This window comes from Coloeus monedula (genome assembly GCF_965178545.1).
Source record: "Coloeus monedula genome assembly, chromosome: 17".
Classification (NCBI taxonomy): domain Eukaryota; kingdom Metazoa; phylum Chordata; class Aves; order Passeriformes; family Corvidae; genus Coloeus; species Coloeus monedula.
In genome coordinates, this window is record NC_138797.1 from 10,162,117 (window position 1) to 10,186,158 (window position 24,042).

Sequence of the window (24,042 nt, forward strand, 5' to 3'; positions counted from 1 at the left end):
TGCCCCATCACTGCTCACATCATATTTCTCTTCCTGCTTAGGAGAGAGCAAAAGCACTTCTGCTGAGCCCTGCAGCTCTGCTTCAGGTGCTGCTTGTGAAGGATCTCAGGGCAAACAACAGCAGTAACGTGGAGTTTCTGTCTTTTACCCTCTAGTAACTCTTGACAGAATGTGTTCCTGCCAGAAAGGAGGGGATGTCAGAGCCTGCTTGGATTTCAGAATAGGAGTTTCTCCCTTTAATATGGGAAATGGATATTCCAGATCATTCTGTCAACAAGGGAGAATGAGTGGTTCAACATAAAACTCACTTTTTCTCCCCCTCTAAATACACTACGTGATGATTTCTATAAGTGGTGTGAGGAAAAAAATAGCTGTTTTTTCACAATGACTGTAGCATGTGATTTGTCAAATGAAAGAGGAAAGAGAGCATGGTTTGAGTCTGAATTCTGTACTGTCACATCATTTAATACATTCTTCAAAACAGAAAACCACTCATTTAATGCAACTTAAGCCTGTGCCTGGCAACCTGGGGAGTGGGTGGGGAAGGAGAAGGGAGAGGCAGTCAGGACATAAAACCTAAAGGAAACTGAATATGAAACGTTCTCTTGGTGAATCTGGGCCAGATCTCATGGTGCTTGTATATCTCAAACGTCCCAGAAGAGTTTTGCAGGAATAAAATCTGTGGGATTGAGTTCTCCTGCTCATTTGGGGTCCAATTCACTGTCTGGCATGAAAGGGAATGTCCCATCCTTTTGCTAGGAAATGTGCTTCTGATACTTTTAATTTAGCCTGTTTAGCTACAGGGTGTGCTTAAGATAATGATAGTGATAATGATCTTTCCAGCCTCTGTCTGCCAGAGCATCTATTCCCGGCAGATCTGGGATCTCAGCTTTCAGCCCTCTAAGGGCAGCAGGAATTTGGGCATTTTTGCTATGGATGGCAGCTGGGACTGATAGGCCCAGGCCATGCCCGGATTTTGCCCACTTCTCTGCCTGAGTGAATTGCACAGGAGTCAAGGAGCAGACAGCTGTGCAGGAACTATCCAAAGTCTTTCTAGGAGCCACATGTGCTGCCTTATCCATGGATTTCTCTGAAAGCAGCATTTTGGATTAAGTGGACTGTTAGGGACTTCATCAATTATCTCACTCTCAAATGTTTTCCAGGACTTATTCTTCCATTACAATGGGGAATTCTGAGACAGGAAGCAGAGATGGCTTCTTCCATGCAGTTTTTATTCTTAAATCAGGCAATGAACAAATTTTTAAGTATCAGACGATGAGATAAGAGCCCTGTGTGCTGCTTGCCATCTGAACTTCCAGGATTCATCTTATTTGGCTGGGTCAGTGATTAGACTCCCTTGAACTGTACAAAATAGCCAAGACAACAAAACAGACTGGGATAATGCTTTTAAATAGCCCCAAAACACAGCCAGACAACATAATGCAGTTTGAAATTCCAGTGGAGATCAGTCCTGGTCTGAACTCTGAGCATTAAAGATAACAATCAGTGAAGGGCTCCAGACTGTGGTGCTGCGTGGGGCTGCTCAGGCTGTTGGTATGACCCTGCTCACCTGGTCACTGTCACCTGTCCCCTGGGAGGCAAATGGCCAATGCCAGTTGTGTGACAGGTGCTCACATCCATGGGAATGACATCGATGCTGGCACCCGTCTGTCAGCCCTTTGTGTGCTCAGAAGTGTGGCCAAGGATCAGATAACAGAGAACAAGCTACCTTGGTCGTGCTCTGGCCAGAGATGAAAGTTGATAGGGGCAGGGAGGGAAGCACTGCTGGTGCCTGTGTTGTCTTTGTCCTGTGGGTAAATAGACAAAAGCCCTCTCCCACACTGCTCTCGGGCAGTTATTTCCAGCCCTTGGGTGTTCAGTCATCAAACCAACTTTTGGGTTGATGCTCAGATGCTGTGTTTCCACTCAGCATAGCTGGCTGTCAAAGCAGGATCCTGTGTTCCAGGGACTTGACATCACTTTTGCATCCTTATGAGTGAGCTCGGGCTGTTTGACCTCAGCCGTGTGTATGGAGCCATTGCTTCCAGCTGTGCTGGAGCTTTGCAGCAGCACTGCCTTAACCTCTCCAGGCTGCCTGTGCCAGCCCTGGTGATGTGCAGTCTGGCAGTGGCACCCACATCCATGGTATCAGGGCAGCTAATCCAGGGAGGATAGTCAAATCAAGGAGAATGAGGTTTTTCTCAGCCCCTCATTACCTGACTTACAAAGCTGTTTGCTCTTAAGTTTCTCATATGCTGTTTTTGACTCTCAATGTAATTCTCCACCTGAGAACAAGCTGGTGGAAAGCTGGTGTGACTCAGGTGCCTGGAGACAACTTGTGAAGCTGCCATCCCACGTGTGTGCTTCTGACATCTTTTATCTCTCCTGTCATCCCTGAGGCGTTTGATTTTACCTTCATCTTCTTTTCCCACAAGTTTTTTACCATTTCTCCCCATCTCTTTGTCTTTTCTCTCCATCCTTTACCTGCACAAACTGTTTTTCCTCAGGAAGTGACGTTGGCTTGTAATGCCAGAGGCTGGCTGCTCCTTCTTCTCCAGAAAAGTGGGGCAGAAGATTGGGTTTTACTGCGGGGATTGTGCTGAACTGTCTTCTCACCTGCTGCCTGGTGGCAGATTGTTCCTGAGGAGCAGCGCAATGGCAAAAATCAGTTTGTGAAATGCACATCCAGTGCATGTATTGAATGTGAACCAGCGTTGTAAGGTCTGGCTGCTTGCACTGGGAATTGCTGTTTTTCCTATAACACCAGAAAAATAAATCTTTGCAGTACACAGTCACCGACTCCCTCTCTGCCCACAGCTCCATTTAGGAATTTTAAAAATTAGTGTGGCTGGTGAAATCTTTGCTCTGGGCTATTCAACTCTAAAAGCTCCACCAGCTCTGAGCTTTGCCAGATCTGAACATCAGTGGGACACCGCAGTGAGAGACCCGCGGGAGCATGGCCAGGCAGCCACGATGAACAGCTAAACTTTGTGTATTACAGAGCTATTTATAAGTGATTCATCGTGTCTTCTCTGCGTTGGGCTTGGCAGGGGCTGCAGGAGAGTGTTCTGCAGGGCTCAGCTGTGTGGTCACACTGCTGCACACTGTGGCTCTTACAGGGCTGGGCTGTTTCTGGTCACTGGCACTGGCCACCATCTGCATGCACAATCATGGCAGCTGCACACACAGGGCACACACGGCTTCCCAGTGCCATGTGGTGCAGAGGTTTTGTATTGAAATCTGGCACAAGGCTCCCTAGACCAAAAGAGGCTGTCTCTGAGCAGCCTCAGGAGTCAAAGTTGAATTTATTTCTTTCTCATTTGCAGGTATCGGTTACAAAGTGGTTAGAGCAAAGCCATCACCATTTTATAGCTCCTATAACTCTGCTGAGAACTGGTGTTTAAAACTGCATTTGTTCTTTTAAAAACTGGCTCTACACTGCCCTGCTCACTTGTTGAACACAACCAGGCACCTCCAAAACCCATCGTGGCTGTACAAGAGTGGCAGCAATGGTTTAATACCTCACTCCCCTACACTTCTGTCTTTGTGGGTCCCTTTCCCTCCTCCCTTTCCTGGACAAAATTGTCAATTTGGGGTGAGAACTGTGGCAAAAGGTAAGGAAAATTCTTTGAACACTGCAAGCGCTTGGCAGCTCGCATTGACCTGGCTGGTGTGAGTACCCAACTTTGACTTTCCAACCCTGTTAAATCTTAAATTCTGTGACACCTGAGCTCAGGATTTTTCAGTGGGCATCCAAGAACAGACGTGCTACAAATCTCACATGTGCTGATTTCACCAGCTGCATTTTTCTTTCTTGATTTGAACAGGCTGCTGAACAATAACCAGATAAAGCAAATTGTGAGAAGATCCTTTGAAGGTCTGGACAACCTGAAATACCTGTGAGTTGGTAGCTCATTAATTTCTTAACCTCTTTAAGATCTAACAACCCACTTTTCATGTTTGCCAGTCAAGGATGTATTTTCTGTGTTTGGAGTTCAGTGTCAGAGGTATAAAACATGGCCCTTGAGTCCAGGCAGCAAGTTCTGCTTTGGGTTGAGGGTCATTGCTGTTTCCTGTGACTTTCTAGAACACAACTGCTGATCAGTTGGCCTAATGCTGTTTCTTTTCTCTCCTTTTGAAAGCTACCTTTATAAAAATGAAATTCAGAGCATCCAGCAACATGCCTTCCATGGGCTCCGTTCCCTGGAGCAGCTGTAAGTACAGACGAGCCTTGTTTGTGTGCTGTGTTCCCAGGCTCGGAGAGCAGCAGGAACTTAGCGAGGGGTAGGATGAAGCTTCTGCTCTCTTATCATCCAGATTTGCCAGACTACCCTGGGTTCATTTGAAAACAGCTGGTCTGAGTATTGGATTTGGTTAGTTAATATCGAACTTCCTACGGATGTTCCGCATGTTTTCTCCTGCCCCTAAACCTCTGGAGCATAGGAAGAACCCCACTGTGCTTCTGATGGCCTTGATTTGCAAGGACCGTATGATGGGAGGAGAGAGGGGTCTGCAGGATGGCTGGAAGCAGAAGGCAGCTGCTCTGCTGGGTTTGTGTCTGGGGATTCCTCGAGCAGAGACTCGGATCTGGTCCTTTACTTAAACAGAGGGTGCTGGTTGAGTTTCTCTCTCATCCAAAGCTCTGCTGGGAATGAATGGATGAAGTACGAGCTGGGAGCTGGGGCAGCTGAGTATTCCTGGGAGCTACCAGAATGGTGGAGCTCCCATGCTGGAAAGCATCTAGAAATTGCAGTGGGGGAAGATGATGGATCCAAACCAACACAGTAATGACCTTCCCTCAAGCTGCCTGGCACTCTGTGCTGGATCTGGGATGAAGGGAGCCTCGTGTGTTTCCCTGGCAGCTGGAGTCCATCACAGTGACACTCCAGCAGTCCCCACTTGCTCCCCTTCTGTGTATGACAAAACTCTGCTGTTTATTCAAAGAAGTTTTGTTTTTTGGCTCTTAGTGCTCCGTGCTTGAGGTGAGATGGGCAAACTTGTATTAAAATCTGGCACAAGGCTCCCTAGACTTGGCTCTTCCTAAACTGCGATTGGATTTTTCTTGCTTGGGACTGGTGGAGAGAGTGTGAGCTTGTATATTTGAATCGTAGATACATGGAATGGTTTGGCTTGGAAGGGATCTTAGAGCTCCTTTTATTCCAACCCCTTGCCATTGGCAGGGACACCTCCCACAAAGCCAGGCTGCTCCCAGCCCAGTCCAACATGGCCTGGGATGGGGCAGCCACAGCTTCTCTGGGAAACCTGTACCAGGCTCTCAACACCCTCACAGGGAAGAATGTCTTCCTAATGATTTATTCTTCCTAAATAATTGAAATGCAGGAATTACTTGCATCATCAGAGAACAGGGATCAAAGGTGAAACTGGTCTAATTCCTGAATTGTTCCCAGCCACAGCATTTATAGGGCTGGAATGTAACCAAGAGTTTTGCTGTAAAAGGAATAGGATCCAGCTTGTTCTCCAGGTTGACAGAAGAGGACAGAGAGCACAAGAGGACAGAGCACAACTGGAAGTTTCAGGCAATCCTAACAATAGGTGTGCCACCAAGCTTGTGTACAAGGTAGTTTTTCATCAGCCAGCTCAGCAAGGATGCCTGGGAGAAAATTTAGGAAGCTGAAACTGGCTCTAAGCTGAGCTTAGAGAGCTGATGCTGCCCACAGGGATATTTTAGCAGTGAGCATTCCAGACTTGATGTCACGAATAAAAAAAAAAACAAACCAAAACCAACAAACCCACAAAACCAACAAACAATCCGCTAAAGTCCCATCTGTTTTCAATCCCAGGCAGGCTGAGCTCCAAAAGAATTAGCGTTGCTCAAACCCTACCCCATTTTCCTGTCCCCGACAAGCCAGCTTTTCAAGAAAAAGTAGAACCCAATTGATGGACAGGATCAGATGCTTTCCTAAAGGTCCAAAGCAATCTCAGCAGACATCTGAGACTGATTAGAGCATGTCCCTCTCTTCCCCACTGTGACACTCCAGTGCAGAATCTGAGTCATCCTCTCCCGGTTTGAGCTCTGATACTGGACCATTTATCATGAATCCTTCCATTACAAATCAAACAGCCATGTGGAGGCTTAGGCAATTATTTCTCAAGGCAGTGAGCTACAATAGCAGAATGAGCATTTGTAGATCTGTGGTTAATCTGTGTCTGCTGTGAAATTTATGCCTGTGTGCAATAAAGGAGAAGAGTTTAGGCAACTTTGGGACTGTACAAAATCCATCTAAAGGTCAGGAATGCGTCAGTTGTGCTGGTGAATGTCACAGCTCATGGCAGCAGGGAGGCTCAGGTGTTGTGGTGAGTTGCTCTGCAGGCACCAGGTTTCTTTTCTTGATGGCAAGGGATGACCTGGGGCAGGCAGGAGGTCCCCCAGGCCTCTGTAGCGGCAGGTCACACTTGAGAAACTGGGCTGTCCCTGTTGATGTGTCATTAGGATCCAAGTGTTCCAGATGACTGCACCTTCCCTGTTTTTGGAGGCTGTGCCTTCCCTCCACAGAACACAGCAACCCCACACCAGCCATTTGGAGATGCTTCTGCTCTTGCTGGGTGGATGCACATCCTGGGTGCCCCATTTCGAATAACAGATAAATGCAGGCTGGAAAATACCTTTGGCTGTATTTGGTCCCACTTCAACAAGGACCAATTTCAAAGTTTTTGTGGGTTGTTCAGGGCCTTTTTCTTCAAATTAATACTCAGCAAACTGATTGTCCACTCAGAAGTGTTGCAATTCCTAGGCTGGGAAGAAGTGCCTTATTGTGAGGCTGTTTCTCCCTCCCTGTCAATCCAGGGGTGTGCTGAGAAAGGCAGGGAAAATTCCTGTACAGTGCTTGGATGGCAGCAGCTGCTGCTGGCTCTCCATGGGCAATAGTTTCTTCCTGTCTCTTAACAGTGCAACAGTTCACAGGGATGGTGGTGTCGGTCTTCAGGGAAGAGCAAATCAGCAAATCTGTCCTTTATTCTTTCTGTGTTTGAGTTTATTTACAGAGAGAGTAAATAATTGACAGGATAGGGAAAGGCCATGTTTGCTACTGTGTTTGCGTGTGGAAACTGGAGACACTAAAGTGGATTCTGGCTTCTCAACACCTGCCCTGAGATGAGTGTGACCAGCTGGGGGGCACTGATGGATTGATCTGGGATGTTCTGTCCCTTAAATTGCAGTCTGCGTGATTTCTGCGTGATTTCTGTATCACAGGTACCTGCATTTCAACAACCTGGAAAGTCTGGAGCTGGAGACTTTTAGTGACCTGCCTAAACTTGAAAGGCTGTGAGTAAAGATGGGCTATTTCTTGGGACTAAGAGGATGAGGAGAAGGGGGAAAACCCCTTTATTTAGTGTAGCAGTTTTGGTAGCACAGAGTGTGGTCTTCAAAATGCAAAAAAGCAGCTTCTTTAAAGAAAGAGGTTTTACATAATTGCCGAGTAGGAGGGTGACTGAGGATGTGAAGGGAATTTCCCATTTTATGTTATGTTCACGTTTCCATCTAAATAGGAGTAAATCTGCAGAAAGTCCTACAGCTGGTCAAGCCAAGTGAAATTTTACTCTGAACATAAGGTCAGCAACATTAGTCACTGTTGGGCAAAGTGAGCAAAAAAAAGGGGGTGGAAAAGGGATAAAGTCAGAAGAAAGTCTAACAAGAAAAACACACATCCTTCTTGAAAGCAGTAGGGAAATGGAGTCTCCTGCTCCCCAGGATTGCTTCTAGCAGTAATGCAGCCACCAGCACAACAGTCCATGTGTGGTTCCCACTCCATGGAGAAACCAGCAGACTTCTCTAGGCTGTGTGGAAATGTGCCTTATATCCATACATGCCAAGGAAATAAAATTGTGGGATCCCACACCCTTAGGAAACTTCAGACCTGGATCAGTACATGGCTGATCTCAGTCACTGTATTGGATCCAACAAAAATTCTGGATTTAAATTTTAAAGGAAGGCTTTTCAGCATCCAAGCTGGGCAACCAGGCTGAACTCTGGTGCACATGTGTGTGCCGACATTTGCACTCGAGCTGTGCTGCTTTTGTGTTCTCCAAAAAATTTACCTACTAAAATTGCTTCATATCTTTTATCAATTGCTTCATATCTTTTATCAATGGTCTCTTGTGAGCTTTTGGTGTAACCAATGTAAGTAAATTCCCCCACCATTATGGGAATGGGGAGTTAATTATCCCCTCTTGGTCCCCACTGATACATTTTAGCGTAATCAGGGTTTTTCCCTAAGAACTGGGGAGTTTTATGTGTGGGCTGAGATTCTGAAAGTGGGAATTTGCCTCAGTTTTGTTCAGAGATAAGCCCAGTTTAGGTGGCTGTTGTCTGAATTAGATTTACTCACGGATTTGGGTTAATAACTACACAGAGTTTAAGGCAGGAGTTGTCTAACTCCAATGGCTGCCTTTGTAAAATTGTCACGTCATCTGCACAGGGGAAGGAAAAGGTCCCTTCTAAACTGGAGCTGACCCAGGCCCAGAAAACAGAGGGTGGGTCCAATCTGAGGGGATTTTGTGCCCTTTCTCCTCCCTTTGCAAAGAAACTGCAAGGGTACAGTTTAAACCTGTTCCATCACATCCTGAGTCAGTGTTTCCAGCCCACACCCGCTCTCGGCTTTGGCACATTACATCACACCCACCAAGGGATGAAATCCCTCCAGCTCATGGAAACAAACACGGAATTTAAAAACTGAGCTCCATTTTGATGAGCAGCCTTTGCATTTAAACCGAGTGGTGACCTGGGGTGTTATCATCCTCACAGTGCAAATACTGAATAATGTTTTGGCGTGGCTTCTCCCACTGCAGATTCTTGCACAACAACAAGATTTCCAGGATTCACCCAGGGACATTCTCTCAACTGGAATCCCTCAAGCGACTGTAAGTAAAAAACATTGCCTGCAAAGAGGACTTGTTTATCTTCAATCAGATGGGCAGGACCTGAGGAAGAATGTGCCTGGTTGGCAATGCTTTTAGTTGTTGCACTTCTAAGGCCACTGCTAAGTTTATAAAACAGTTTTGATTGGACCTGAAAGCTTATTTAAGCAGTTAGAAGTTTCTTTATTCTAGTGTCTAATTATAATCAGCTTACAACTTAATAATGCCACAGGAATGAACGTTCCTGGAAAGTCTTCACAACAGTTTGAACCCATAAAACATCCTTGAAAAATGTAGAAAGTCCAGGTCATGGATATGACCTTGAACATGTCTGTAGATCAGGATCTAACATGGAAAGAAAAATCATAGTCATAAAAGAAAAGGCTTGTTTTCTAGATTGAAATTAGTCAGAGGATGCCACGGTGCATGATTCTTTTTCCACGCAGGAATTCCCCAGGGTGCTATTCCCATATAACCTGTCTGTCTCTTAAGCTTACTTCTTTCTTGCTTTGGTTTTATGATCTCTGGAAATAAGTTCTATGATGTGTTTGGGGGGAAAAAAATGCAAAAAGTAAAGAATTTTGGTGTTCTGCCATGATTTTCAAGTACAATTAAATAATGTATTTCTCACGGCAGCCCTCAGTCATTTCTGCAAGCAGGTAAAATGCTTCACTTCTCTTTAACAGGGAATATCTTGTGAAATGCTGTCTGTAGGTGCCAGAGAAAAAGCTGGGGTGTCTATAAAATACTCAGTCATGGCCCTGTGTGAAATCTCACATTCTCAAATATGTGACCCTGAAAGTGTTAGAATTTTCTTCCATGTTGTTTTTTTTTTCGGATGGCCCAGACCCATTGACTGTAAAACTGTCAGTGGGGAAGGAGGCACAAACTAATCCCCCTGTAGTCCTTATTTATCCTCACGGATAGCACTGCTCGTAGGAATGAGGTCAGTGTAGGGAAGAGGCTGGGGGCACTGGCAGGTCACTGGAGCTCCATTTGCTGTGGTTCAGGCTTGTGTTGCAGTAATAAAAGTTCTTCCAGTTGTGCAGAAATGCTGCAACTCCTCACAGCTGGTTACAGAAAGGGACTGATCCCACCCACACATAAATCAAGGGGAAGATTTTTTTGGAACTAAAAGAGAAAAGCTGTAACAGAGGCAGTTCTTATAGAATTCAGTAAAGGTTGAAATCTCCATCCCAGGGTAAACCCCAATATTTCAGTGTCTCAGTTAGTCAAAAAATGTATAATCCACTTTAACTGAATCATTTCTATTTGAAACTGGAATGGTTGATGGTAATGCTAGTTTTACAATTAAACCCTTCTACTAGTTAACCATCCTGCCAATGAGATATCTCAAATTTTCACTTGGGATATGATCAAATGCAGGGCAAACCACCCAAGTGACCCTTCACTCCAGAGGACTGCTCCCCTCCTGTGCCCTGGAGAAGGAGGCAGCACAGCAGTTGGAGGCTGGGCACTGAGCTGCCTTCTCCTGGCTCTTGCAGGCGGCTGGACTCCAACTCCCTGTTCTGTGACTGTGACCTGCTGTGGCTGGCAGAGCTGCTGAGGAAATACGCGGAGCAGGGCAGCATCCAGACAGCTGCCACCTGCGAGGCTCCCCGCGACCTGCACGGCCGCTCCATTGTCACCTTGACCGCCCAGGAGTTCAACTGTGGTGAGCGAGGTCAAACCCCTCCGTCGGCCACCCTCAGGCCCTGGAGCTGGCCTTTGGTCTGGGAATTGCTTCCTCCATCCCTTTTCCTCCCTCTTTCCTCTGCTGGCATCTTGGTTTCTCCCTCCTTCACTGCTGAAATGGGAAAATCCCAGTGGGGCTGCAGGAGGAAGCTGACATTCCCAGAGGTGTTGGAGGCAGCACTGTTTTGGCTGGTGGGTGTTGTTTTGGCTTTTTGCATAGAGTAGGGCTGGTAAAGGATCTGCTGCAACAGTGGCTAAACCAGGAACCAGAGGAAATATCCCACATTAGGCTGAACAGAAGGGGAACACTGGGAGAGCTGCAGTGGCTGGAAACACATCTGGAAACCTGTGGGAGAGCACAGAAGACGTGTAGCTGTATGCTTTGTTTGACTGTGGTGTAACTGAGGGCTCTTGTTAGGCTGTTATTCTTTAAATTTAGAATTTTAAACTTGGTTTTGTTCTGAAAAATCCTAAAATTAACTGTTTCCCATAGAAAAAAGACAAAGCTCTGATTTTTAAGTGGAGGTAAGTTAAAACTCTGATTTTTAAGTGGAAGTTGGCACAAGCATTGGCTGTAATTCCATGGTACTTCGCTGCTGGTAGAGTCAGTTTGAGAAATTCCCACTCACACAGGCTTGCTGTTAGCATCCCTTTTGGATATGCCAGTCCAGCTGTGCACGGCCCTGCTGTGAGCCAAATGTGTGAGCTCAGCTGGATTTTGAAGAGTTCTCCATTGAATTCAGCTTGCTTTTGTAAAAAGTCTTGACCATTTCACAGCTTAATTTTGGGCACAGCCATGCAAAGAGTTGAGCTGGCACAAATGGGTCTGTGACCTCAACAGAGGGGGGATAGGAAGAGCCTAGGGAAAGCAGCTGGGGACACATGGAGTGGCTGTGCCGCACAACAAGCTGTTCCCAACACACCCCCAGTGCCACAGTACAGCTGTTAGTGCAAATTTGTTCTGGTTTAGGCATGGACACACAGTGGGGTGTCTGTCAAATCAGCCAGAGCACCTGGTGGGAAGATTTTGCTGGCATTTGGCTTTCACTGTGGTGGTGTGCCAGCTGGGAAGACAAATGATACAGAGTTCAGCACAAAGCTCTACCCATGCAGGTGGCTGATATCTGAGTCAGTCTGAAAGCTGCTGGTACCATTAACCCATGGCTTTGAGCAGCTGTGAGCCAGAGGCGTTTTGTACTGTGGAGCTGTGCTGGGTTTGGGCTGTGCTGGCTTTGCCTTTGGGGATTTTTCTGAGCCATTAACTTGTGGACTAGGGAGTGAGGATACTGACCTTCCACTGGAGGGAGTGATAGGTTCTCAATTTTAGGAATAATCCAGCTGGTTTTACTGGATTACTGGTGAACATGCAGACTGTGAAATGGGTAAGCTTTTTGCTGAATCAAGATCAAGCATTCCAGGGCTTGTCCATAAATTCCTCCCTATTTTAGCACATCCTTTCAATGTTTAACTTGCTTGGTGCTGGAGTACATCTCAAAGTGAAGCACACAGTGAAGGGCAGGATGATGAATTAAGGACATAATGAATGAAATCCTGTTGGGAGGGAAGTGGTGTGATTTGCAGGGATCTGGCTCTGTGTTCAGGTGGAGCAGGAAGCTGCAGGCTGCCAAGGGCAGAAAAACAACCCAAGTGAGGACGCTGCTGACTTCTTTGCTTCTCTGGGGGGAGACAGGGACCAGCTCTGTAATGAGCCACTGTACAGACAGATCTGTGGGAACTGATCCGCTGCCCAACATACTGAGAATAGGAACAGCAACTATTCCCCAGGGCTCTTAATGGGTTCGGGTGAATGATGCTATTCCTTCATGACATTCGCAGGGGTTAGTGAGTTTTGGGGTGGCTCTGAGCAGATGCTGCTGTGCCTAGGGCTCTGCTGGTGCCTGTTTCTTGGGGCATTGCAGGATGAGTGTTGCAGGATGGGTGTTGTGTGCCCCACCATACCCCCAGCTGGGCTGCAGGTGGTTTTGTGCTGCTTTGGACTGGGTTGTGTTCAAACGGTGTTTTGCAGAGAGGCCTCGAATAACCTCAGAACCCCACGACGTCGATGTGCTCTTGGGAAACACAGTTTATTTCACCTGCAGGGCAGAAGGCAACCCAAAACCTGCCATTATTTGGCTGCACAACAAGTAAGTCACACGCAAGGAGCCCTGGGGTGGCAAAGGTTTTCAAGCGCTGAGCTCTTCAGTGCCTGCCTGTAATTACAAAAGCTGTTTCACACAACGTTAAAGAAAAGAAGGAAAAAGAAATGGTTATCCCATGGGCTATATTTACCTTCCTTTTAACAGCATTCTCTGGTGACCACGTAATCCAAGTGGTGTTTTCATCTGCATTTGGAATATTTCATCTGCGTTTGTAATGGATTCCAAGAGATTATAACTTTCCTATAAACATACTCTGCAGGCTGAAAGCAATTGTCTTTTGATCAGGAAAAAAATAAAATTAGTGTTTCATGTTGCTCTCAGCCACCATGCTTGCCATTTGTTAACTGCTGAAATGCTTCTCACTTAAGGCTGACCGTGTTAGGTATGAGGTTTCTTTCCAAAGGGAAAAATCGCCGTGCTCCACTGAAGGGTGAAATTTGCAAATTCGTGTGTAGGTTATGTGCTAGATGCCAGAGTGTTCTGGGAAATGCTACACAATAAAATATTCTGTGCTCAGGCAGTTGCCCACTGTGGAAGAGAAGCTGCTTTGCTGCTTTACGAGCTTCTTGTCTGGTGAAGCCTGAGCAGGGCTTGGTTATTAATAAAAATGATCAATGTGTGCTTCTTCAGCAAACCCCCCACCAGGCAGAGTTTCAGCCTGGAGCAAAAGTTTATGGCTGAGTTAAGTCCCTTTGGAAGGAAGGTTTTGTTAGGGAAATGCTGGCAGGCTCCCAAAGACAGCATTGTAAGAAGGGTAATGATAATAAATGTTCCACAAATGAGATATGACTGGAGTGAGGAGACACCAGGGGAATTAAATAAATGCCCAGCAAGCAGATTAGATTGCATAGTGGGTTCAGCCTTTGTCCCAGGGGGAGAGAGGTCCCTTCTTCCCTTTCAATCATCTGCAGCCATCCAAGATTCCTTCGTGCTGGGACAAATGGGATGCAGCACTGGGACCTTCTGCCATGGGCTGGGATCCAGGAGTCGCAGGTCATTGCAGAAAGAAGGAAGATGTTTCACAGCTCTCGGGCTGGGTTGGAGTCCAAGCTGTGTTGGGGTCCTATGGTGACTTCTCAGAGCTTTTTGCTCCTCTGAGGCCTTTGAGCCTTGAGTTTGAATAGCAATGGCTGCACACAAGAACAATATTAATTCATTGTTAAATTTGCACTTAGTGAGTAAGGAGAGCAGGCTTTCCAGGCCAGGACGCCCTGACAATGGCAGTGATGCTGTGACATGGGAACAGAGTGCTCTCCTGATGAGCTGTAAATGTCCTGCCTAATCAGTAGGGAGAGAAAAAGCAGCTCACCCAGGGAGTAAACTGGAGCTGGAGCTGCAGTTCAGTGCTGTGAATCAGAACTCTTGCTGCAAATTTCACAAAGTCTCAGAATAGCTCCATGGAACACCAACTTACTGCCATGCAAGCAAAGCCCCCAGAAACCCCAACAGCTCGAGGGGGAACCACCAGCCTTTATTCCTTTCAGATTTTGCCTGTTTGTGGCTGTTTTTTCAGTAATAAGATTGACATGAAAGATGACAGCCGCCTGAACCTGTTGCAAGATGGTACCTTGATGATCCAGAACACCAAGGAGTCGGACAAAGGCGTCTACCAGTGCATGGCCAAGAACATTGCTGGGGAGGTCAAGACACAGGAAGTCGTGCTGCGCTATTTTGGCACCCCATGTAATTGAGCTTTGTGCATCCCTTGACGACCCGGCTGAGCTTGGGGGTGGGAGTGGAGCTAAATCAGAGTCAGTCCCAGCTTTGTATGTGCCAAGGTGGTCTTGGTGTGCTGGGGGACAGAGTGGCTGTCAGCGAAGTGAGGCCTGAACTTAAGGAGTTCCCACTGGAATGGGAAAAGGGGTACTTAGAGATGGAAGGTAGTTCAGCACTGGGGAGGGAGTTTGAAGTCTGGGATGAATTCTACAGCACAAGGGTGATGCTCCAGCACTGGCGTGGGGATGCTCCATCACTGAGTGAGTGGGTGTGAGGAGGTGGTAGGAAGGTGCTGTGGGCATTGCTCAGAGCGAGGATTTGGATGTCAGGGAAGAACCAGAGTGGGTTGCTGGGTTGCAGAGGAGTCCAAGCAACTTCTGCCCATCAGTGAGCAGGCAGCAGAGCTGGTTCCTAAAGCTTTCATTCCCTTCCAGCCAAGCCCACTTTTGTGATCCAGCCACAGAACACTGAAGTGCTGATTGGGGAAAGTGTCACCCTGGAGTGTGGGGTCTCTGGGCACCCCCACCCCCGCATCAGCTGGACCCTTGGCACAGGCTCTCCTTTGCCAGAGGACTCCCGTTTCACAATCACCAGCTCTGGAGGCCTCTTCATTCAGAACGTCACCTTCTCGGACCAGGGGCAGTACAACTGCAATGCCAGCAACTCTGAGGGATCCATCCAGGCCACAGCAAGGATCATAGTGCAAGGTGAGGGCTCCCAGGCTGGTCCTGTGAAGATTCTGTGACATTTCTGGGATACAGTGTTTGGTCAGTGGGGTGTATTTGAGTCTTGTGACTGGTTCTGCTCCCATGAACTCCCCGAGTTTGCTGCCTGAGTGTTTCCTGCTGCTCAGTCACTGCTTTCCCTTCCAGATTCTCCCAGGTTTCTCGTCATTCCCACTGATCAGACAGTAACTGAGGGACAAAGCGTGGATTTCCCCTGCTCTGCTGAGGGTCACCCTCCCCCAGTGATTACCTGGACAAGGGCAGGTACTGCCTCACTTGACTCGTGGTTTCTCTCTCCCAGGCCATCATCCACGGGGTGTGGGCGGGAACAGCTGAGCTGCTGGTTCAGCGTGGTGACTTGCAGGGGTGGCACAGGACAAACTGTGAACAGCACAGACCTAGTCCCACGGGGAGGTGTGTTGTAGATCACCAAGGATGGTGTTAAGCACTGTGGAAGGAGCCTCTTAGATCTCTGTCACAAGGTAGGAGTGTGATGGTTTTCATCAGCATGGAACCCATGGAAAGCCTCACACTTCTTCCTGCAGAGGCTTCCCACCTCCTCTGAAAAGGCAAGGTCTGGACACTCCAGATCAGTGGATATCAATCACAGAATTGTTTGAGTGGGAAAAGACCTCTAAGATCATCAAATCCAACCTTTAACCCAACATTGCCATGTTCACCACTTAACTGTGTCCCTAAATGCCAAATGTACACTTTTTTTGAGCACTTCTGGGGATGATGATTCCACCACTTCCCTTTGCTGTACCACCATGTGCCAGCTCTCTGTCATTGTCCTTGATTTGCTGCCCTTGGGGACACACATTGCAGAAGGGCACCATTCACTGACACACCTCAGAGTTTTCTCTTAGCTTAGGAAAAAGGATTTTGGGACAACAGGTGGTGGTGAACTTTTAAAGTCTCAAATAATTGTTAGCGCTGGCTCCACTGAACTGATCTCATCCAACACTTTCTGGGACAGGAGCCAATAATGCTTGGCCCAGAGGTCCTCCAACTTTTCCTTATGCTTCACAAGCCGTAATTAATGGTTTAGTGCTGTGGAGTTTGTGGGTATTGTGTTCCAGCTTCCACAGCAATGGCCCTGACACAGAGTTAAGAAGGACCAGCTGAAATTCTGCTCTGCCAGCATGTTCTCCATCTCCTTTAACCTGTTTTCCTCCACTTCCCAGAAAATGTATCTTAGGCATGTGGAAAGGAGCACGATGACAAGAAGTAAGGTTCATAACTGCTCTGCAACCAGGTTTGCACTCAGAAATCCTAAATCAAAAGTCAGCCAGGCTTTACAGCGCTTTCACATGCTAAAAGCAGGACAAGAGGAGGGGAAGTGGTGGAGCATTGCTCATCTCAAAGCCACTTTTGACAGCATGGGGGGATTTTGGTATTTGGAATGAATAAATAGAGGTTGAATAAATGGAGGGAAATGGAATACTAAAAAAAAAAGTTGTTAAACTGATGAGTTTTAATAATGTTAATTGGGTTTGTTAAAGCAATTTAGGTTTCAGCTTTTCTCCTGAAATCAAGAAAATATTGAAACAACAGTTTCCAAACCAGAAAATCAGACCAACATATTTAGAAAGACAATGCCAAATGTTCCCATTTATTTGATGAAACAGACAGTTTGGATAATTGAAGAGTGATTTGCTATCCATCAGGGGTCAAAAAATCTGCAGGTTGCACTAAGAAAATACTTAGGAGGAAAGAAAAAAGGGTTCCAGCTCTTCTCAGCTGATCAGACAACTCTTTGTGTAAAGGTGATATTTCAGGGTGATTGATGCTGGAAAGGAAATGAAATGTGTAACTCACACAGACCCTTCCAGTGATGGTGATGCCTTCAAAATCTAGAAACAAAACAAAACACTTTTGAGACAATATTAATATAGGAAGTAATATAAAATCAGGTCTTTGATTGGAGGCCTCCAGGTGCAAATATGGCAAATTGCACACCGAAAATGCATTGAATATGCACATTTGTTGAAGCATATGTTGGGGCATAGGGCAAGTACAATTTTATAAATTCAGCAAATTAGCATAAGTGACAATAATCCCCAGTTAGAAACACAGGTAATGAAGTAATTCCCCCTCTTGGTTCGACCCGTTCTGAAGCTCCCTCCTCGCTAGTTGTTTATGCCTAATAAATGAGAAGATGTCTTGGCAAGGTGCCTTGTCCTTGATTCCCCAATAAGCAAGATCAGAACTGGCCCTCAGGAATTTGTTTGCCTAATAGGAAAAGTGCTGGAGTTAGGAAACCACAGAACTATACAACAACAGTCTGCAGAGCCACAAGCAGACATGAAGAATACATCAAACCAAAAACCATTTTGGCATCGATGGGATGAGGATGGGGAATTAACGAGCTGCTCGTTATCCCAGGTGGGCCCTTGCCGAGTGACCGGCGGCACAGCGTCCTGTCCACGGGCACCCTGCGGGTGGGCCGGGTGGCCCTGCACGACCACGGGCAGTACGAGTGCCACGCCATTAGCGCCATCGGCGTCAGGACCCTCCCGGTGCAGCTCTCGGTCACCCCGCGAGGTGAGCTGGGCACAAGGGGCTGCCAGAGGTGTGACACTGATTTGGTGTTATGGTAAATAACCATAACAAGGTTATGGTTATATAAAGGGAGCAGGCAGGGAGCTGCCCCCTTCCCGATGGGTTGGGATTTTGCGCTTCCCTGGGAACAGACATCCAGCCATGAGGGCTCCATCAGCTGGTGGGAAATGTTAGAGAGGTTGCCAGAGTGGCAAGGTTTGTAAATTGGAATAAGCTGCTGCAGTTTGGGAGTTGATCATTGGGAAGATTGCTTTGGTAAAGGAAAAACTGGATAATAATAGAGTGTATTAATTAAATTCTTACATATATATATATATAAATTTTAAAATTTTGTCTCTCCTGCAAAATTAAGAGTAAAATTCTTTCTTAAACAAAATATTCTGCAAAACATAATGTTTCCTTCTAGCAAACATTTAATCCGGCCTCTAGATACATTTGTCTTAAACATTCCCTACCAGGTCATAGGTTCAATCTAAATTTAGGTTTTCTAAAATCAAGACTCTGTAAAACACAAGTCACACAGGGATGCTTTTGTTTAATTAAGGCTTAATTTCTTTTTTCCTTAATTTTTTTAAAGCTTTTGTTTAATTTTATTTTTTTTCCCTTATAAATAACCCTTCTAAATAAGCAAACTTCCTTGCTTGTTCACAAATAGGGCAGGGTTTTACTAATGGTAGACTGGAGGGAAGGAAACTCTCTAGAAGCATAAGTTAGTGAAGCTTCAAGCACAGAATTCACAGAATATTTTAAGACCAGGAAGATCAATATAATTACTTAATCTGGCCTGACTAATACTTCAAGAGAGTCTCATCCGATAATTCCCAAAACAAGTCATGATCCCTGTTTCAGCTGGAGCATCTTTTCTAGAAAGCCTTTGAATTAAGGATTTTAAATGATGCAGCACATTCCTGCGTAATTGCCCCAAGTAGAGACACAGAGGAGCAGAAAATAATGAACATAAACTACGTAAATGAATGAAAAGAGCTTGGCAGCGAGACAGAGAGCACAGGGTGAGCGGCTGCCCCTCTGCAGAGCCCTTGCGATAGCAGCAGCTCAGCAGCTCTGCTTTCTCCGTGCTGAGATGGTTTTTTACCCACAGATTTCTCTATTTTCCTTGATGCATTTCTTACCCCAGTGGCTTTTTTCCCTGTGTTGCACAGTGATCCCCGTGTTCCTGCATCCCCCCCAAGACCTGGTGGCAGAGACAGGCCAGGACGTTGCCATTTCCTGCGCTGCCCAGGGAGACCCTCGGCCCACCATAACCTGGGTCAAGGTACGTGATGATTTCATGTCACTGGGGAGAATTAAACAACTTTCTCCTTCAACACCTCTCCCAGCTTCATTAGTTTCATCAGTTTTGCAGTACACATGGGATAGACACCAACATTTCCACTGATTTGGGGTTTTTGAAAGAACGTTGCAGTTTCTCAGGCTCAAAGCCATGCAGCAAATATTCTCCTGTTCTTCCTTCCAAAAGAGTCACTTGAAGCCAGTGACATTCCAGGATGTTATAAATACTTGATTGACAATCCCTGGAAAAAATAAAAAAACCCTGAAAATCGATTTTTTTTCTATGCTGATGGCATTGGATGATGCTTTTTGGCTTCAGTTTTGACAAGGCAAAGCCACAATCCCTCAGAATCATGCTGCAGCCTGGCTGCTCTTTCCAAGAATTCAATAGGTGAAGTTCTTCAGACTTCTTTCCTGCTGTGCTGTAGTACAACACTTGGGACCTTCCTTTATACCTGCCCTGCCTTTGAGCAAGGACAGGCACAGAAAATGCTTGGGCCTCACTTACCCCACAGATCTCTGGTGGAAGGTGAACTTGCCGCTTTCTGTGGGCTCAACCAACAGTGGGAGCAGAAGAAAAAAGCCTGGAAGGGCATCAGAGCAAGCATTAGGTTGGGACAGGGCAGCAGAAAGATGTTAAGAAGCAGGGAAATGGAAAAGTAAAACCTAAAGTCACTTCTACCACCAGCCAGGCTGAGAGGTTGGGTTTGAGTGATGCAGTCAGAGCCAGCAAAAGCTGGGATCTGCAGCTCAAGGCCAGCAAAAATCCATCGGTTTCAGGTTGGCCTAAAACTGAAAACATTTTGACTTAATTTTGTGCCATGAAACTTTTGTGAGGGCATGAGGGTCTGGGACTTGTTCCAGCCAGCCTGACTGTGTGGGGTGTCTGTGTGGGGTGTCTGTGCCCCGTGGGGAGTTCCTGGGCTGGGCCAGGGGAAGGAGCAGAGCAGGGACCTCCTCACCGTGGGTCCTGTCAGGACCAGGTATCCTTGGACTTCTTTCTGGTTTCCCTGGAAGAGCAATGCTAACATCTGGTGGCCACATTCGTTCATCACATCCATCCCTGGGTTTGCTGAGCAGGCTGAAGGCTGGGGTAGTGGAAGCTTTCTATGCTCTGACACAGCTTCTGTCTTTTGATGGTGCAACAGGAGGGCATCCAGATCACAGAGAGTGGCAAGTTCCACATCAGCCAGGACGGGACCCTCTCCATTCAGGACCTGGGTGTGGCTGACCAGGGCAGATACGAGTGCATAGCAAGGAACCCCTTTGGCTTCACCTCGAGTGCCATGCAGCTCACCATCACCGGTACCGTATCTCCCGCGCTCTCCCCGAGCCTTCTCTGGCTCCTGTGTGAGGAGGTGCTGTGCTGTGCCGACAGCTACACTTTGAGCAGATAATTATGTAAGAAATTATTTCTTCAGCTTCTTTGCAGACAGGTCCCTTGGATCGGAGTCACTCCATTGTGAAAGCCCACGCATCTCCCAGCTGCCCCTCGCTGTTTGCTCAGCTGAGCTGCAGTTGCTCCCTGCAAAGCCAAAGGTGTTGTCTTAAACCTCCTTCTGCAAGCCCAGCTGTCAGTGTCCATGTAGTTATTGCCTCTGCTGGGAGGGAGAAAGTTATTAAAATGTTCCGACACGCTCACAGATCATCATCTGACTGAAACCTCACACGCCGGGGGAGGCAGGAGCAGAACGACATTGTTGCTGCACATACAGGGGTTTAAATGTCTGCTCAGTCATAAAACCATAGAATCATAGAATCAGTAAGGCTGGAAAAGGCCTCCAAGATCATCAAGTCCAACCTTAGACCATGTACCACTCTTGGGAATGGGAACTAAATCTGGTTTTCAAGCTCCTGCTCTGTGCGTTAGTGAAGATGTAATGAACAAGGAGGCGTAACTCTCCTCTGCTGGTCAAAGCAGAGGTCAAGAGTGGATTTTTTGTACCTATTAGAGGGTAAGAAAACTGTCAAAGGAAAAAAGAAATCAAAGGCAAACAAAAAAGTTCAAAATATAAGTGAAGAGCTGTTCCAGAAATAGCCAGAGTGGATAGTGAATCACTTATTAGGTGAATTTAGTAACATTTTCCATACAGGGGTTGTAAGCAAGGAGCTGAAAATGGTCTGAAATGTCTTTGTTGTTTGAAATTATTCCTGAGACAATTTCTTGGTTTATTCTTGATTGGTGCCTCATTCACCAGCTGGCTGTAGCATATACCAGTAGCCAACTGGGAACTGGTTTGTTCAGCTGTGACAAAGGCCCTGGCTTAAAAAATGCATCCTGTAGTAATTTTAAAGAAGTGATGTCTTTTTACTTCTAAAGAAACAACAACAACAACTTTGGTATTTTTGATTTAAAATGATGTAGCAGAGATGTTTATACTAACTTTGAACTATTATTATCATCATAAATGTCTATTAATTACTACCAATAATTAGTAAGTAAAGTGTTCCACAAACAGAAAATTAATGGATGAGCAATATATTTAAATTAATTTCATGAATTTGAGAAGTACCTTTGTGGGAAGTAAATATATTATCTTGGGCTAAGCCACTGTGATTTGTACATTTTCTTTTTACAATTTAACCACTAACCAAAACAGACATTTTTTTTTTGCAAAGCTGTACAGGAGAAAACCCTGAATATGTGCCCACAGACATCTCCTGAAAAAGCCACCTTCTTTTTCAGGCAGTTCACATTCTTCAGGATATCTGTCTTAAAAATAAATTCATGGTGTTGATATTGCAGATGGAAACGCAGTTTGTTCTGCAGTGAGGTCACTCTGGGGCTGGTGCTGGTGCACCCTTGAGCTGGGAGGGCCAAATAATATCCAAGTAAATTGAGGGTGTTTTGTTGTTTCTTTGTGCTTGGGGAAGCCACGGACGTGGGTCGGAGCGGGGACACATTTGTGGCCACGTCGCTGCGCGAGGCCATCAGCAGCGTGGACCACGCCATCAACTCCACACGCACCGAGCTCTTCAGCAAGTAAGTGTGGGAGGTGCCTCGAGCTGGGGCCTGAAGCAGAAAAGTGTTGAAAACCCACAAGAAAGGAAGCTTTCTGAAAGCTCATTTTATCACTGACAGCCCGCAAATGAAAGCTACGGGATTGTTTCGAGTGTTGGAGGTTGAAGCTGCACCATGTAGGATGTGATAGAGCTTCCCAATAGGCATTTGGGACTCTGGAAAAATGAGATACACAAGCATCATCTCTTAGGTCACTTCTATCTGCGTTTTGTCAGCTGGAGTTGGTTCTGTAGATAGTGAATAAAAGAGAAAATAATCAGAGTAGTCATTTTATGAATGCAACTGACTTTGTGGAGGGTGAACAGAAATAATAATATAAAAATTCTAACAATTTCCTCAATACAAAAATAAATTCTCAAGTGAATATGATTCCCTCCTCTTCTACCCCAATATATGTTTTTATTGGAAGGATGGATAGTTTGTGTTAAGCCCAAAACCTTCTGGGTTTCAGCTGTTGAAAAGTGAAAAAATAAATTGCTATAGCAGAAAAAACCCAGAGATACTGAGAGAATTAAATATGTGCATTTTCCTGGGGAAATACTTCCCTTCTTTAATCATCTGCAATGTGCAGGCAAGCCACGTTGGTCTTATGCACTAATTTGGGGGCCAAGCACTAGACCAGGCTTAGAGCTTGACTCTTGCCGCTTGTAGGGTCTCACTGCCCTGAGCAGAGTTGATTAATTTTAATGATCCTGCATCACTTTTTATTCCTGGAAATAGGCGCCCCAAGACTCCCAATGACCTCCTGGCTTTGTTCCGCTACCCGAGGGACCCCTACACCATCGAGACAGCCAGGGCAGGGGAGATCTTTGAAAGGACCCTGCAGCTGATTCAGGAACATGTGCAGCAAGGGCTGGTCGTGGACATGAATGTCACAGGTAGGAGAGATTTCACTTCCCTTCTTAATTTTGTGCTCAGGATGAAATGAAAACAATGATGTGTAGACATCCAGGAAGTTTAAAATGTGCCAAGGTATATAAAAAATCCCTATAAATGTTGGGTATATGATGAAATGTGTTGTCTGGGTGGCAATTCTTTCTATGTCTCATGGTTTCTTTAATAGCTGAAGGGCTGGTCTTGTGCTCACAGAACTGATTTGATACCCAGGCAATGGTTTGAGATCCCTGTTTTGTAAAGGTTCCTCATACGGCTATAAAAGCCCTATTCCTTAAAAAATATTAACCAACTAGCTGATGAAGGAATATCCTTGTGGGTCTGAAGCTCAGACCCTCAAGAGCATAGTCTGAGATGTTTCCTGCCCTCCAAATGGCAACGAGAACAATGCTGTGAACTCTGGGGTATTTGGGTGCTGTTCAGAAGAAGAGGGAATATCCCTCCTCTCTACTACTTTGACCTCTTAGCTACAAACTCAGGTAAGTCCCAGCAGCTCAGGTTCCTTCTATTGAAGCAGGATAGCAAACAACAAAGCAACATAATGCCAGAATTACCTAACGAGGTCCAAGCATGCAGCAGCTGGACCCCAAAACTTGCTGCCTGGGACTTCCTTGATATACAGCAAACATTCTGCATGCTTCTACCTATACGTGTGATTCATCATGGAACAGGCATGTGTGTCTGGGACCTGTAAATATTTTTTCCTGCCTGGATGTATTCCAGGGTGTGAGGAGTCTCTCTCCAGGCAGCAGGTCTGGTTTGGGCTGGTTGGACTGCCAGCCTCTCCTCCTCATTGCCCTGTCAGCATCCACACAATGCAGCATCATCCAGCGCTTTCAGTGCAGCAGCGCCCTGGCAGTCACCCACGGCTTCCTGCTGCTCGTCACGTAGAGCTTGGGTGGGTGATGGAGCTCATGGTGGCAGCAGTAACCCAGGGAGCCATAAAATAAACCTAGAATAGGGACTGAGACCACCCCCACAGTTTGCTCTGCCAGTGACAAGTTTCCAGCTCTGTGCAGTTAAACTCTTTCCCCCTTCTTTTTTGCTTTGTGGGCCTGATGCTATCCTGTGCTTCCTTTGTTTCCCATAAATTCCACAGCAA

At 46.2% G+C, this 24,042-nt stretch overlaps 1 protein-coding gene across 1 annotated transcript in view; it reads left to right on the forward strand.

The window, feature by feature from the left end:
* The window catches only part of LOC309579510 (peroxidasin homolog), a gene marked incomplete at both ends in the record, with an annotated part of 42,396 nt that overhangs the window by 13,771 nt on the left and 4,583 nt on the right, over nt 1-24,042 (forward strand). Inside the window, 14 exons of the mRNA XM_082292893.1 lie at nt 3,828-3,899; nt 4,143-4,214; nt 7,211-7,282; nt 8,806-8,877; nt 10,380-10,549; nt 12,596-12,713; nt 14,242-14,411; nt 14,879-15,151; nt 15,317-15,433; nt 17,558-17,716; nt 18,895-19,007; nt 20,173-20,329; nt 21,899-22,007; nt 22,767-22,924. Coding sequence (XP_082149019.1) covers nt 3,828-3,899; nt 4,143-4,214; nt 7,211-7,282; nt 8,806-8,877; nt 10,380-10,549; nt 12,596-12,713; nt 14,242-14,411; nt 14,879-15,151; nt 15,317-15,433; nt 17,558-17,716; nt 18,895-19,007; nt 20,173-20,329; nt 21,899-22,007; nt 22,767-22,924 — 1,832 coding nt within the window. The remainder of the gene's footprint in view (nt 1-3,827; nt 3,900-4,142; nt 4,215-7,210; nt 7,283-8,805; nt 8,878-10,379; nt 10,550-12,595; nt 12,714-14,241; nt 14,412-14,878; nt 15,152-15,316; nt 15,434-17,557; nt 17,717-18,894; nt 19,008-20,172; nt 20,330-21,898; nt 22,008-22,766; nt 22,925-24,042) is intronic.